Below are 16272 nucleotides of genomic sequence, written 5' to 3' on the forward strand. Positions count from 1 at the left end.
TTTATATAAATTGCCATACACTTGATTTGTATGTCTTCTAACACTGCTGTTTGTTATAAGGTTTGTTGGGTACAGATGCAGAAGTGGAACTTTCAGGAGCTAACAAACCCTACAAAAGGGAAGTTGTCTAATGGTGAAACAAATCAGTTCTGGGAAGTTCACTTTCCCCATATGATGACCCTCAACCTGTAGCTGTCCCTCAGTTACTGACAGTGTTTCCTAGAATAAGTCTCTTCTGAAGTTAGTGACAAAGCACCGGCTTCCATTAAAGACATCCCACTTGAGTTTCCACTACCCCTTTAAAGAGTTAACAGAACTGTGGAGAGTATTTGTAATGTTACAAGAGTCAGTGTCAAATGTTTGTGTGTTTGAATTGTCTTCAAATGTTTTTTGATGTATTTAACTTAACCAGTCATGTTTTGTCCACAAATAAGGCTTGGTAATCAAAGTCTGTGTATCTGCATTTGTTATCATTTTTGTAGTCCTAAAACATTGATTCCCAACTGGGTGTCCGGGCCCCCCTAGAAGGGGCGCCAAAGATCTCAGAGGTGAGGCTAAGATACAAGTGGCCAGGCTCCAAGCAACAAAGGTTAGGAAACACTGTTTTAAAACAGTCATACCTTATCCAAGTGCTTTTGGGTGAAATACTCGTGCAGGATGGTGCCGATCGGTAGGTGATTTTGGCGCTGCCATGGCAACTGCCATCTGGGAGGAGAAGGCATACTTTGACTACTCCTTTATTTTCTGCACTGGGAATGTGAAAGGTCAGATTTTCACCAGTGTTGTCCCAAACAGGAAACCTGAATAAAATAACAGAGAGAGAAACAACAGTTGTTAGTCGTACATCAATATTCACTTGTCTGCATGGGAAACTTTTTTAAAACATCATAGTAAGAAGCATTGCACCAAAATCTGCCACAAAATAATTTAACACCCATTTTAAATGTAAAAGTTGGTGTCTACAGATTGCATCCATCCAAATTAAATTGTCTGAAAACAATTCAGTTTTCTAGAAATTGCATGTGTGAAATAAGCTATTGAATTGTTAAGAGTGTTAGAAATAACTCACTCTTGTGGTGTGCAGTCTGCCTGGAACCTCACTCTGATCACAGAACTGAGGTTAAAACCCTTCAACACTGCATTGTTTCTGCCGTAGAAGGACACAACACTGGGAGTGATGGAGGAGATCTGTGGTCTCTGAAATGAAATGTGCACTAGATTATTATTATGTGAATGAGGTGAAAACGAGGGAAAACAGTGTGTGAGAGTTACGGTTCAGACTCACTGAGAAGTTCATCCATGACTCCATCATCTGGCAAACACCGTCCTGCAGGAGAAGGTGAGTAGAATATGTTTAGGCAGGTTTCCATGACATGCGTTGGAAAGGGATTAAGCTAACAAAGTTCAAAAACATGAAACAGTACAAAAATGAAGCTTAAGGATTATAACAGTAAATAAAAATAAAAATAATTACATTTCCTACTCCTTTATTGGCCCAGGAACATCCGTTTGTGGTCCAGCTACACCCAGCATCAATGCACTGCCGACACCTGAAGACAAAACAGTTCATGTAGTTTTCTTAGGCACAGCGCTACTTGGTCCGGTTAAGGGGAAATGCCATTGTTTTTGTTAAAACTTAACCTTAAGTTAACCTGATCTTTTAACAACACACCAACAGGTATTTCTGAACTCTTTCACTTCATTTTTCAACACAGGAAGTTGCAGCTTATCTCTAACAGGGTCGGATCTTCCTGATGCAGTACAGGGCAACTGGAAAGGATCATGTTGAGGAAATCAAGGCCATGTGAACCTTAAATGTTAGCTAGAGTTGAAGGTGGTGTTCATTCATACATTTCGAGACATTAACAAGGCATGACAAAATTCTTGCTGGGACTGTGAAGTCATCTGGCAGGAATGACAGGAAGAGCTAAGTATCGTCAGCATAGCAATGGTATGAGAAACCATGAGAGCAGATATTTGCACCAAGTGTGGTGGTGTATATTGAGAAGAGAAGGGGACCGAGCACTGACCCTTGAGGCACCCCTTTGGACAAATTGTGTGCACCTGATGAGTAATCATGTTGAACCTTATAGCAGAGATTTCTAAGGAGACTAGTCTGTGAACTGTCAAATTATTCAAGTGCAAAACTCATCCCTGCCTCAGATATACCAAAATATAACAGGAAATCCCCCAAATTTGAAGGAAAAACATTGGTTTTCAGACTTCCTCTCTAGATAGCTCATCTTAAGGAAACTATCTGTTTTCCATCATTTTTTGGTTCATTTCAGTCTTTGCAAAATAGGGGCATGACAAGTTTAGCTATTCTTTCTTATCCCTTATTTTCTACTAAGATTTGTAGAAAATGAATAGTAGACTTACAAGACAGATGTTGGTGGTCCACTAATTTTGGTGCAGTTGAGAAGGTTCAGCCGTTCTAACAGTTCTGACGTCCCAAGTCCAACCTTAAGTTTAATAGGCAGTCCTGTTAAGTTAAAAAATAAATACAGGGAATATTTAACCTTTTTAATTTCATGAAATTCTTGACTGTCCTTGATTTGAAATACTTCAATTCCCTTGGTTATCTTAGAATAATAAAATTGCTTACCTTGAGCAGGAAATGTAGTATTTTCAAGTATGAAGGTGCACTGTGGGAATTGTAGTTCATGGTTTTTCATTTTAAAATGTTCTAATTGACAGATGAAGTTAGAAAGTGCACTCTTGCCCACCGACAGATGCATCTGGATGGTAAGTGTGATCTGAGAAAAGTCCAGATATGAGAGTATGAAACAGGAATTCAAAATTTCATCCAAAAAGCAACTGTACTTGGTTAAAGTTCTGGAAGATGTTTCACCTCTTCTCTGAAAGGATTTTCTTTGGACCAATCTTTCAGAGTGAAGGTGAAATGTCGTGAGAACTTCCACTAAGTCCAGCTGCCTTTTGGATTATACTTCAAGTTACCATGACCTGGACGACTGAGAACCTTCAAAAGAAAACTGATAATAGTTCAAAACTTGTATATAGCCTGCACCTGTCCAGTGTTTTCCTGTGCAACTTTGTATGAAACCATCTTCTGTTGAGAATCATCAGGAATGGACAGCCAGTCTGAGTCTTTGCAGTCATCTTCAAACGTACAGCTAGGAGGAGAAAAATTAAGTTTTAAACAAGTGTTTATTTGCATGAAGACGTTGTTGAAAGATCAGAAAGAGTTATGCAATTGTTGAATTTGTTTTATCATATATTTACTTTTTCTTTTATTATCATTTAATCAATTTATAATTTACTTCATATATTTACTTTTTCTTTTATTATCATTTAATCAATTTATCATTTACTTCACATATTTACTTTTTCTTTTGATATCACTTATATATACATATGTCATATAGTCGCTATGACTTTTGGTTTTTGGCTTTATTAATATTTCCTGTCAATCCTACACACACCTGCGGTGACTACGCACCTGAGAGGTCAGGATGAGTGTGCCATAATTTGAGCAAAACCACATACCAGCTCGTAGGCGTATAGCGTATTTGCGAATCTGCCTGGTTCACGGTCTTCGAACTAGAACCACATATGAACTTAGTATCACTTGTGTTACCTTGTATGCCTTGACATCAAAACCACACATGAACTTGGTTGAACTTGGTATCAACTGTGGATGTATCTCGTTTCTGCGAATATGCTTTGTTGAGGTCTTACAGAATCTTTACAGAAGTTATTTTTTGCTTTTCTAAAGGACTCCACGTCACTCTGACTTTTGAATCCACATTTTGGGACTTAGTCTCTGAGACCAAGATCTTTTAAAACCTCAAGTGTCTACACTCTCGGGTTTAGACTTTGGTCTTTGTGTTTTGCTTTTACTTTTTACATTTTTATATTTTTACTTTTACTGTTTTGTATTTGCATTTATTTTATCATTTGAAGTTTTTTAATACATTTTCGGAAACTTTTTGAAATCATTTTCTGACTGAAATCATTTACACCACAAAGACCGGAGTCTCCCTTAAGGACCCCGTGAACCTCGAAAGGTAAGCTTGAGCAGTAACACCACGGCACACTTCTACTGACTTTTACTACACACCTCATACACATCTAACATCCTAGCGAGGGGAGTTCATAGTTATTCCCTCTCAGGGGGCGAATCTAGTGTCCTATACCAGGGGTTATTCTTGAATTCAATTATTCTAGAAATTAATGTTAGGCAGATAATCCTAGGGCTGTGATTATAACTTGTCCATCTGTCCTCCAAAGGGTGTTAGTGGAGTAATTTTACATAGCTCCAGGTACTAGGGGTACCAGGTACTAGAAAGGGCAGAATATCGGCTGGTAGGGAGCGAGCTCTCACTTAGTTCTAGGAAAGAGTAGTCTAGTTAACTAATGGGAGGTGAGCTTCCGTTAGCTATAGTAAAGTTATTCACCCCTTTTTGCATGTCCAGGACATGCTACAACGTCAACTGCAGATGTTGTTTCTCTGACCTTTTGTCAGATCCGCACCAAACACAGTACGGATCCTGCGCAGACCAACAGTCCTGCAATGTTTTGTAAGTGCTGCACTTTGACACTGGAACACGATTTATCTATTAAAAAGAAAACACAACACAATACAAAGCAACTTAGCAACACTTTATAATATAGCATGCATATGTCAAAAAAAGGTACCGCAAATAAATCCAAAAGAGAAATAAACCTACCTGGTTTTGAAATGGCACGTACACATGTTTAAGATCCACCTGATCTAGATGTAATGTCTGAAACACTTTGCGGTCGTCACTGGTTTTGTAGAGCACTCTGGAACACGTGGTCTGGTACTTCTTGTCCACAGCAAGCTGAAAGTGAACACATAGTTGTATCTTTCTGTGAGACTAAGCTGCTCTGCTGACGGATATATTTGGAAAGTTATTTGCAGGCACAGTTAGCGGCGGCTGTGGTCTTTTTTTTTTTTGAAGTACAGTTGCATTAGCATGAATGTCTGGTTAAAGCAGGGATGTCAGACATCTGTTGCCGTATCCGGCCCGACAGCAAGTTTCATCCGTTTTGGGAAGAAGGAGGAAATGTATTGAAAAATATTTTGAGATTTTTTATAAATTAAATATTTGTAATAGGCTACGTATTTTCCCCGAATTGTATTAAAACCTATGTAAAATGATACGAATATTAATTAAACGGGGCACTTTGAACTATCTTCTCAGCAGGGAATATCACGAGCTGCTCCTGCTTTACGCTGGTAATACATCACATCAGAAAACAGACTGAACACCTGAGAGAGGTGACACAGAATGCAGGTTTTCAATAGAGATCGAAGGAGCGATATTTCTTTAGTTTTATTTGCTCACAAGTTGCCAGAGTCGTATCAGAGCTACGGGACTTAACGACAGACACACCGCTGCACTGCGCGCACATCCTGACGGTCTTCAGCTCTGTCCACACTTCTTACCAGTTTCTCCTGTCTTCACTGATGTAAAACAAAAGTTTGAGTAATAATAACAAAGCTTCCTATGGAGTGAGCCACAAAGAGCAGCTCGTGCAAATAAAAAACAATCATCTCCGCCATGCGTAATGGCCCAGACCATCTCCTCACATCCAGACTAAGTGTAGGTTGCGGACACCGGCGTTTAGCCTGATGCATCGACCGACTAGTTTTACCTCTGGTTATTGTAAAAACAGTAAATTAAAATGAATATTAACTGATTTTAATTACAGATGGTTCATTTTTAGGTCACCCAGAGGTGAACGTGTTGTGTTGATCACCTAAAAGTTTCAGCGCGACATCACTTCTAAATGCAGTAGCCTACTGTTGCACCTTTATCACCAGCTTTCATCAGACCGTAAAAATATAACTATTACTGAACATTTCATTCTTATCCAAATACGATATCATGCACATCATGGCACAGATTCATGGCGCATAAAAAGTCAGTGACAGAGTTAGATCACGATAGTGCGGACACGGAGAAGAACGGACTGCCAGACTCATATCAAAAGTGGTTTAACTGAGTTTACTTAGTTGAAGAAGGTGAACTCCACACAGAGCTGATCAGACTGCAGTGCGCAACGCTGAAGGATCAACTCAAGTCTGTTGGTTTGGAAACATGTTATAATTTTATAATGCCTAACACTAAAATACCTGAAGATGACTTCGGTCTTTGCATCAAAGACACTCTGTTTGTTTGTGACAACATATTCATGTGAGCAGGTTTTATCTGTAATGAACCTTAACGAGTGCAAACGGTGCTGTGGCCTGACACACACAGATCTAAAGTCTCTCTTTCTCTCTCTCTCTCTCTCTCTCTCTCTAATGCACTGATCCCAGGGCAGGTAGAATAACCTGAGTCAAAGTTTCTATGACCTTGAACAGCAATATTAAAACATAATATAATAATCTCAAACAAAACATAATTATTGATGTTGTCTACTGTAATGTTGTATATTTAAAAAAAAAATTGCAAGTACCTTTTTTGTCTTTTATTCTAATCATACAATTAAAGCATTTGTTAATTGGTGACTTTCAGCCTCAGCGAAACGCTTGTTCACCTCCGACACCATGAAGTGTAGAAAACGTGTAAGAAAAAGAAATTGGCTCCAAGTCCAGCGACATCAACGCAATATTTATTACAGCAGAACATAGTTTGTGTTTGGCATCGAGGCTCAGGAAATCTGTGGGAGCTGCTCAGGGTTGGGGTACCCAGAACATTATTGGTGAAAAATTGAAAATGTGTGTGAGGGGTCAAACTAGGATTTTTTTAGGATTCTGAATCCATTGCAAGCATGTTTAGCACAAAATCCACTCCTTGGTGGTACATTGGTTAGTGTGCGAGCCCCATGTATGGAGGCTGTAGTCTTCCAAGCGGGCGGTCCAGATTCAAATCCCGCCTGTGGCTCCTCTCCCGCATGTCATTCCTCACTTTTTCTCTCTCTGATTTCCAACTCTATCCACTGTCCTATCTCTCCATTAAATGCACAAAAAGCCCAAAAATAAAAATCTTTAAAATACAGTCCTCACTGATATCAATGTCTCGAATACTAGTTAGAAAACAATACTGCACCACAATGTCAAATTAGAGCTTCGATTGGGCCCGAAATATCCAGGCTGACCGGACCCAAGCCAGGCCTGTCCATCCAATTTGCTGTATCTATGGGCCTGACCCAGAAGAAAACCCAACTTTAAGCAGCTCTTAAGGATTTTCTGAAAACATTGATGAAGAGTTTTCTTGGTATTGAATTCATTCCTATATTTATTTTACTGTAATGCTCTCCTTTATGGTCTACCAAAGAATATTCATTCAGCTCCAATTAATTCCTGTGATTTTAAAAAGGATTGTATTAGTTTATTAAGCACTGCATGGCCTTGCACTGGACTACGTCTCAGAGATGTTTTTAGTTTATGAACTAAAGATCCTCCAGCTCTTCTCTTTAAATTATTCCACAGAGAAAAACAAAGATTTTACGTGACACTGCTTTCAGCCACTACGCTATAAGGCGCTGGGACGGTCTGCCGAGGATCTGGAACTATTAATACTTTTAAAAGTAATGTTAAAAAAACATACCTACTCAGTCTGGCTTTTATGTAGGCTAATGGTTTTATTTCTTAGTCGTATCACTATTTGTATTTGTTTCTTTAATCTTTTATTTTCTTAACTATTTTTATTATTCACTCTTTACCTTTTTATTCTTCATATATTTTTTTATTATTCCTCTTGGTGAGCATTAGTCTCTACTTCTAAATCCATTTTAAGTTTTACCATGTTTTGTCACTATTTAGTGTTTTTTCCCTCATTCATCAGCTGCTGTAAAGCCCTTTGAATTGCGTTTGACTTGTATGAAAGGTGCTATAGAAACAAAGCTTGATTGATTGAAGCATCATTATTGAACTGAACTAGATTCCCCTCTCTGCCCTCTTTGCTGTCGTTTAACTTCTCCCAGTCTGCAGTAATGTTGGCTTCCAGACTCTTCTTCTTTCAAAGTAATTTCCTGAGATAGTGAATGTTCACTTTTTACACTCACCTTAATGAGCTGCCCATCTCCCGTCCCGATGAAGAAAACCATCCAGTTTTTCTGTGTCACCGCCAGCACAGAAGTCATGTAGTTCTGCTTGAAGATCACCTTCTTCGGCTTCAGTGTCTTTGGCTTTAAAAGAGTCAACAAATACCTCATCAGATATCACAACAGTGTTTATAATAACGGCCAATTACGACTCATTAATGTCAGCTTCCGTTCATCGGGTTGTTTTTATTTTATACTATATTATTATTATATATATTGATAAATATATATATATATATATATATATATATATATATTGATATATATATATTTTTTAAAGACATATAACATTACTCAGACTCATCTAAAATGAATTAATATCTAAATGGGTGATATGAATCTGCAAAAACAGTCAGGACAATTTCCTGACACGTTCAATTTTTTTTTTTCATTTTGAAATAAGTCAGCAATGCCTTGTTCCTTTCGAAAAAGAACTGACAACCAGACAAGATTGCACTTTGAATTAACTGTCAATACTTTTTACTTGATTATGAAAATGTTTTTAGATGCAGAAACTTCCCCTAAGATTATTAGTAGTAAATATGATGCAACAAAGTGAGCTTCTTTTCCTCCGTGCATTTGTTTCTCTAGCTTTTTAGAGCTTGCTCATATATTTCAATAAGGATTCCAATTAATGATTATGCGGGTTCTTTTTGATTCTGGACGTGAGATTGCTTGCACTTGAAATGGAAGATTGTTTCAGTGTGGTGTGATAAACCTGGAAATACTAGCTCTGTGTTGAGACAACTTCTTATGCTCTATTGAAACTTTTTGTACATTATGACGAACCTCATCCACTGGCTTATCACCACAGTCAGAGCAGAAGTCCGGGTCCATATCTTGCTCTCTGGTGAGATCAGGGCTGATGTCGAACAGCACCAATTCGGTGTTGGTTTGTCCTCCGTCCACACTGAACACGCCGCACCAGAGCACCGGCGGACCGCCCGGGATCACCGAGGAGGCGATCAGTCTGAGTCCTTTCTCTCCATCAGAGACTCTGAGAGTTGCGCCCCGGAGCGACTTCAGAGTCTGAAGTTTACCTCCTTTGCCTTCAAGCCAAAGGAGACGCACTTTGTTGTTTCTGTCTTTTGAGGGCAGATTGGAGAAAAGATAGATGATGGAATTAATCTGAAATCCATCCACAAACTCCACATCGTCTTCCCGTATGATTTTAGGACTTCCTATCTCTTTGCTATTAATAGAAAATATTAGTCCTGGTTGATTGTTATTCGTGTTACAAAGGTTCACTGCATCTGACAAAGGTGGGCAGCCTGTCTTTGTCGGCTCTTTCTTGTATTGCTGCACGGCGGTGAGAATGTAAGTCTCTGCCCGGGTCCGAGTCTCCACACTCACCAGGAGGCTCACGGACGCACTGCTGCGCCACAAAGAACCTACCTCGGTTTCTTCCCAGTACAGAACATTGGCAATGTTCTTGAAGTCCAACAGTTCACAATAACCGCACCCCTTATCAATAACACCGCAAACTATCACATTTTCGTCTGCAACATGCGGCAATAACACGTTGACACTGAACGTAACGTTCCCCTTATCAGAAGATCGGGTTAACTTCAGCTCAGATGTGCCAGGAATGTGTGTCAAGAATCCTCTCTGGCTCAGACTCCGGACCAGAGTCAGGTCGTGGTTTAGTTGGTACAGCATCTCCTCAGTAGCGATGTAAACCGTGCCATTGGCCACGGCGAAGTGACGGAGGTCTCCCTTTAAGTTAAATCTTCCATCCTCCTCCAGGCACTGAGCCGCTTCTCCCCAAAGAATTAACAGAGCAGGCAGGATGATCATCATCGAGCAGAGATGGCAGCTTGTCGCTCATACACTGACGGTCCTCATGACACTCTGCACTGCTACAGAAAGTCAGTGGAGTCGTGCGTAAAAGCGCAGTGCGCCTAGTTAAAAGGAGAAGTGCGAAAAGTAGGAGCGCGCCGAAACCGAAATCTAATCGACAGTGTAATTATGTCGCTTTATGTAAATATAATGTGTGCTATCATTTAGCATTTAGCATTCATTCATCTAGTTCGCACAGCCCAATAATCATGGGGGTGATGACAGCTTCCAGATTTAATTTGTTATCCAGAGGAGCATCAATCAGGGAAACATGGTGAGGACATTATCGTCTTCACTCATCAGCTTTTCGTGTCATTTGAGTACTTCTGATTGGTCTGTGTTATGGCGAATCAACATTGCCCATAGTGTTTTGTGTGATGACATTTGGATGACATCTAGTGTCAGCTCTGTGAAGTTGTTTTTTGTTCTTCTGGATACCAGAAAGAAAAGCAGTCAGCCACCATCAGGGCTGGACTGGTTAATCTGGATTACCGGGGGAGGGGTGGGGGTCCGCTCTGGTCCGGAGTCTGACCCACAGATGATTCTTGGCACAGATTCCTGCCCCATCGGAGCCGAAGTTAAACCTATCTACTCTCTTTTTAATGTAACTGCTCATCACCGGTCCACATAGCAGGGGCAGCGGTCCATTGTTTGTTTTCATTATAATGACAGCTAGCTGGCCCATCACGCCTCCTACAGGACTGTCTCCACAGCTCCCCCTCCCCACTCCGTTTGCTTCTGCTCAGAAAGTGCAAGGGTGCAACGTGAGTTCTAAATGATTCCGTGGATATGTAATGCTGCGTAGATTAAAAATACTTTGTGCAAAGACTCGGCAGTTCCAGCAGCATGGTCTGCTAACTGCAGTATCCACTAAAGCCACAGGTGAAGACCTGTCCGGGCAGTGCCAGGCAGAGAGGAGGGGCAGAGAGCGCAGTGAGGTCATATCCCATCGATAAGCCTTAGATCCAATGAAAGTGTTTCTGTTTCAGCTTAAATCTTTTGCTCCTCTCATTGCATTTAAAGAGACACACACACCAAAACAGAGTGTTCTGAGAGAGCTGGTTTATACAGGGTCACAAACCTCCTCTGGTGCTTGATTCATGTTATATTTTGACCAAAGCACAGCACAGATGTTTCATTTAGACCACAGGGGGACTGTTTGAAAAGGTGGAGAAGGGGGATAATATGTCCTCTTTAATTTTTTACAAACTTGGTCATCTCACAACAAGGGAGTCAGTACACATCATCAAATATTCACGTCATGTTCGCCTGATTGTACGATTGTAAGGGGCCAGTTTGAGAGACAAATGCCAGACTACCTCACAGTTTAAAGACAGTTTTTGACATGAAGTTTAGAGGCGTTGATAGTTCATAACTGGTTTGCGTCTGAAGCAAGTTGTTGATGTAACGCCCAACTACAGAATATTTATTCCTCTCCCACCACACTCACCACTTACATTTATGCACTGAATAGCAATTCATTAAGAAGACGAAGAAGAAATCCTTAATTAATCCCATGAGGGGAAATTAATTTTACACTGTTATTGAGACATGCTACACACACATTGGCCAAAATATACAATCAGGATCCTATATGCACTAATGAAGATTTACTTTTATTGATCCCTGCAAGGGGAAATTTCAGTTTTTACACTCTGTAGTCATGCAACACACACATAGGCTGAAGTATATACACACATGCACACAAACAGGATCCTGTGGACATGCACTAAGGGAGAGATGTCAGAATGATGGAGCTGGTGGTGGGGAGGGGGTTTGGTGCCTTGCTCAAGGGCACCTCTGCAGTGCTCAGGAGGTGATCTGGCACCTCTCCAGGTACCAGACCAACTTCAATGCTTGGTCCGCACTTGAACCGGTGACCCTCTGGTTCCCAACCCAAGTCCCTACAGACTGAGCTACCGCTGCCCCAATAATGAAGAGATGTTAGAGTGAGGGGTTGCACTTGAAAGAGCGCCAGAGCAATTTGAGTTTTGGTTCCTGACTCAAGGGCACCTTGACAGTGCTCCAGTGAACTGGCACTTCTCCAGCTACCACACCAATTTCCAGACCTTGTCCATATCCGGACTTGAACGGGCGACCCTCCGCTTCACAACCGAAGTCGCTACAAACTCTCTCACATCTGAAACATCCGAATCAAAGATTAAACCCACCATTAATTATTAAAAATCATGTCACTCTATTACCCGAGAACATTGTGCTAGCAGAATCCAGGCTTACATCAAGTCTCCAAAAGTAGTATGGGAGGCATAGCCTTCAAGCACGTCTTGTGTGGAATAATATTAATATGTAAGTTTGTTTCACAGAGGACAACCAACGTCTCTGTGTTGTAGGGTAGGTTTAAAACAGGGACGTCAGACATACGGCCCGCGGGCCGTATCCGGCCGGACAGCAGGTTTCATCCGGCCCGCGAGACGTTTTGGGAATAAGGAGGAAATGTATTGAAATATATTTTGCGATTTTTTTATAAATTAAATATTTGTAATACGTATTGTATTAAAACCTATATAAAATGAGCGACGTAAAGGTTGATATCATGATACGAATATTAATTAAACGGGGCACTTTGAACTATCTTCTCAGCAGGGAGTATCACGAGCTGCTCCTGCTTTACGCTGGTAATACATCACATCAGAAAACAGACTGAACACCTGAGAGAGGTGACACAGAATGCAGGTTTTCAAGAGAGATCGAAGGAGCGATATTTCTTTAGTTTTATTTGCTCACAAGTTGCCAGAGTCGTATCAGAGCTACGGGACTTAACGACAGACACACCGCTGCACTGCGCGCGCATCCTGACGGTCTTCAGCTCTGTCCACACTTCTTACCAGTTTCTCCTGTCTTCACTGATGTAAAACAAAAGTTTGAGTAATAATAACAAAGCTTCCTATGGAGTGAGCCACAAAGAGCAGCTCGTGCAAATAAAAAACAATCATCTCCGCCATGCGTAATGGCCCAGACCGTCTCCTCACATCCAGACGAAGTGTAGGTTACGGACACCGGCGTTTAGCCTGATGCATCGACCGACTAGTTTTACCTCTGGTTATTGTAAAAACAGTAAATTAAAATGAATATTAACTGATTTTAATTACATATGGTTCATTTTTAGGTCACCAAGAGGTGAACGTGTTGTGTTGATCACCTAAAAGTTTCAGCGCGACATCACTTCTAAATGCAGTAGCCTGCTGTTGCACCTTTATCACCAGCTTTCATCAGACCGTAAAAATATAACTATTACTGAACATTTCATTCTTATCCAAAAACGATATCACGCACAGGCTGCCTGATCATACAGAGGTCCGCTGGTTTAACCGAGGAGCAGCGCTAAAATGCTTCCTCGAATTGCGCATGGAGATGGCACAGATTCATGGCGCATAAAAAGTCAGTGACAGAGTTAGATCACGATAGTGCGGACACGTAGAAGAACGGACTGCCAGACTCATATCAAAAGTCGTTTAACTGAGTTTACTTAGTTGAAGAAGGTGAACTCCACACAGAGCTGATCAGACTGCAGTGCGCAACGCTGAAGGATCAATTCAAGTCTGTTGGTTTGGAAACATGTTATAATTTTATAATGCCTAACACTAAAATACCTGAAGATAACTTCGGTCTTTGCATCAAAGACACTCTGTTTGTTTGTGACAACATATTCATGTGAGCAGGTTTTATCTGTAATGAACCTTAACGAGTGCAAACGGTGCTGTGGCCTGACACACACAGATCTAAAGTCTCTCTCTCTCTCTCTCTCTCTCTCTCTCTCTCTCTCTAATGCACTGATCCCAGGGCAGGTAGAATAACCTGAGTCAAAGTTTCTATAACCTTGAACAGCAATATTTAAATATATTATAATAATCTCAAAGAAAACATAATTATTGATGCTTTCTTCTGTAATGTTGTATATTTAAATATTTCCATGTGCCAACATGGAGTTTGCAATGACAGAGTTAACCCCTCTGCTTAATGTTAATGTTAAAGTTTTCTATACAATCATACATTAGCCTATATATCCATGTGTTGAGTTATAGTGATGTTGGCAAAATTAGTCCGGCCCACTTGAGGTCTCATTTGAACAAATCCGGCCCCCGACCCAATAGAACTTTGACATCCCTGGTTTAAAACATGGAAGCTGAATCAGTTCTGCCAGCCCCTCCTTGTTCTGCTATAAGCTTAGACCTCTGGGGGACTCGTGGCTCCTGTCACCAAACCAGATATGGCAGATTGCTGTCCATGAATGCATTCGGTTTTCTAAAGGCTAAATTCACTCAAATAAAAAAAAACTTTGTCACTGTTGCCAAGGGATTGCTCAAATTGGATGTTGTTGAATCCATGCGATTAATATTTTGAAGAAAAAAAACACAGCCTAGACTTTTTAAACATCTAAAATGTCATAAACTACTTCTGGTTTTGATTTTAAAGGATATTCATGTTGATTTATTGACTGATGAACACTTAATTTGCGTAGAACATGTTTGCATAAACCCATCAGATGACGCTATAACACATCTCTTGTAAACTTCCAGAGACAGTCATATAGAAAGAGTGGCCTTCAGTCCTAAAAATAAACAGCTTCTTCAAATGTATCTTTAACCCCTTTTAGTGGACAAGAAAAGCAGTACTAAGAGACAAAAACAAATCTTGCCCTGTTAAATAAATAGATGATATTCTTTGTGAAGCCTGAACATAAAGTGTCACACATGTCCACACACTGCACTGTGTAAACACATGTCTACACCCAGGTGTGTTAAAAATCACACATACAGTATGTACAGCAGTGGCCAAAAGTTTTGAGAATGACACAAATATTAATTTTCACAAAGTCTGCTGACTCAGTTTTTATGATGGCAATTTGCATGTACTCCAGAATGTTATGAAAAGTGATCAGATGAATTGCAATTAATTGCGAAGTCCCTCTTTGCCATGAAAATGAACTCAATCCCACAGAGAACTTGTGGTCAATCCTCAAGAGGCGGGTGGACAAACAAAAATCCACAAATTCTGACATTGATTATGCAAGAATGGGCTGCCATTCGTCAGGATGTGAGAAGCCCAGAAGATGATTGACAGCATGCCAGGGGGAAGCATGAAGGGTCAACACTGCAAATATGGACTCTTTGCATAAACGTAATTGTCAATAAAAGCCTTTGACGATGGTGAAATGCTTATAATTATACTTCAGCATACCATAGTAACATCTGACAAAAAGATCTAAAAACACTGAAGCAGCAAACCAATACTTGTGTCATTCTCCAAACCTTTGGCCACGGCTGTGTATGAATACATCCTCATCTCTGTGTCCCTTTCACCCACCAAAGTAAGTGTGTGTGTGTCTGTGTTGTGTACCAGGGAGGTGAAGTCCTGAGCCTGCCACAGCAGCCAGACCTTGCTGAGTGTGTACTGAGCCTTTCTCCGTGACACAGTCCACGCTTCCTGCGGCAATCTGCAGTGTGAGAGCTCTCACCATCACCATCAGATGCTATTTAACAGTTTCCTGCACAAAACCAGAAACAGGATGACGAGAAGTTGTGGAGAATCTTTCTGTGGTTTCCACCACAGTGTGCTTCACACCAAACACCCAACAGAAGCATTTACCATTTACCATCTGATATGTATGACCGTGAAAAAAAGAAATGAGAAAAAAGAAATGGCTGCATTTGTGAACTTGAGGCTCAGTTGAATGATGAGATTATGTTTTTAAATAATTACAATCATTATGCAATGTCCTCGAACAGTAACTGACATGTTAGCATTTCTGTGAAGTTGTTCTAGGAGCAGTGGTACATGCAGCATGCTGATGTTTAGTAGCATAGACATTGTTCACTATAGTAGTGCGAGAAGCCAAATAACATTGGATGAAACTACAACATCACTTTGCCTGCGCAGAGCCAGCTTCATGACAGTTACAAGTCACACTTACAACCATGTGCACGTCATGTCTCATGATCCCCTCCAGCATCAGCTCAACACTAAACACAACAAAACTGAACAGCAGGCACACCTATAAAGGGAAACATTGCACATTGTGCATTAATATCCTTACTGCATGTCACAACAAAATGTAGAATTAGTACAGAAGACCTCACTTGTTTTCTTTTTACTTTACATTTCTAAAATTAATATAGTATGTTTGTGTTGCTGTATGTATGTGTATACGTGACAATAAAGGTGTTCTCTTTTATTAGCTTATTAGCATCAAACTGAACACAGCTGAGAGAATGATGGGAATGAATTGTGGCTCAAATATCTACAAATATGAATGTCTGTATAACTTCTATAACTATACATTGTTTATGCCAATACAGGATCTGTTGACTTCAACTGATTCATTTATATTCAGTCATATTATCATAACTATACTGTTATTGAATAATTGCAACA

At 40.3% G+C, this 16272-nt stretch overlaps 1 protein-coding gene across 1 annotated transcript; it reads right to left on the bottom strand.

Annotated features, from left to right (window-relative positions):
* Positions 1-468: 468 nt before the first annotated feature.
* Positions 469-9943, bottom strand: LOC132956061 (plexin-C1-like). Its single transcript, XM_061029210.1, has 11 exons — positions 8830-9943; positions 8002-8118; positions 4692-4826; positions 4477-4577; positions 3029-3134; positions 2606-2756; positions 2380-2482; positions 1475-1550; positions 1286-1327; positions 1070-1197; positions 469-800 (listed from the first exon to the last, which is right to left on the bottom strand). The coding sequence occupies exons 1-11, from the start codon at positions 9838-9840 to the stop codon at positions 485-487; spliced, it is 2286 nt and encodes a 761-aa protein (XP_060885193.1). The 5' UTR covers positions 9841-9943; the 3' UTR covers positions 469-484.
* Positions 9944-16272: the final 6329 nt, after the last annotated feature.

The sequence above is a fragment of the Labrus mixtus genome, chromosome 22 (assembly GCF_963584025.1).
Source record: "Labrus mixtus chromosome 22, fLabMix1.1, whole genome shotgun sequence".
Taxonomy (NCBI): domain Eukaryota; kingdom Metazoa; phylum Chordata; class Actinopteri; order Labriformes; family Labridae; genus Labrus; species Labrus mixtus.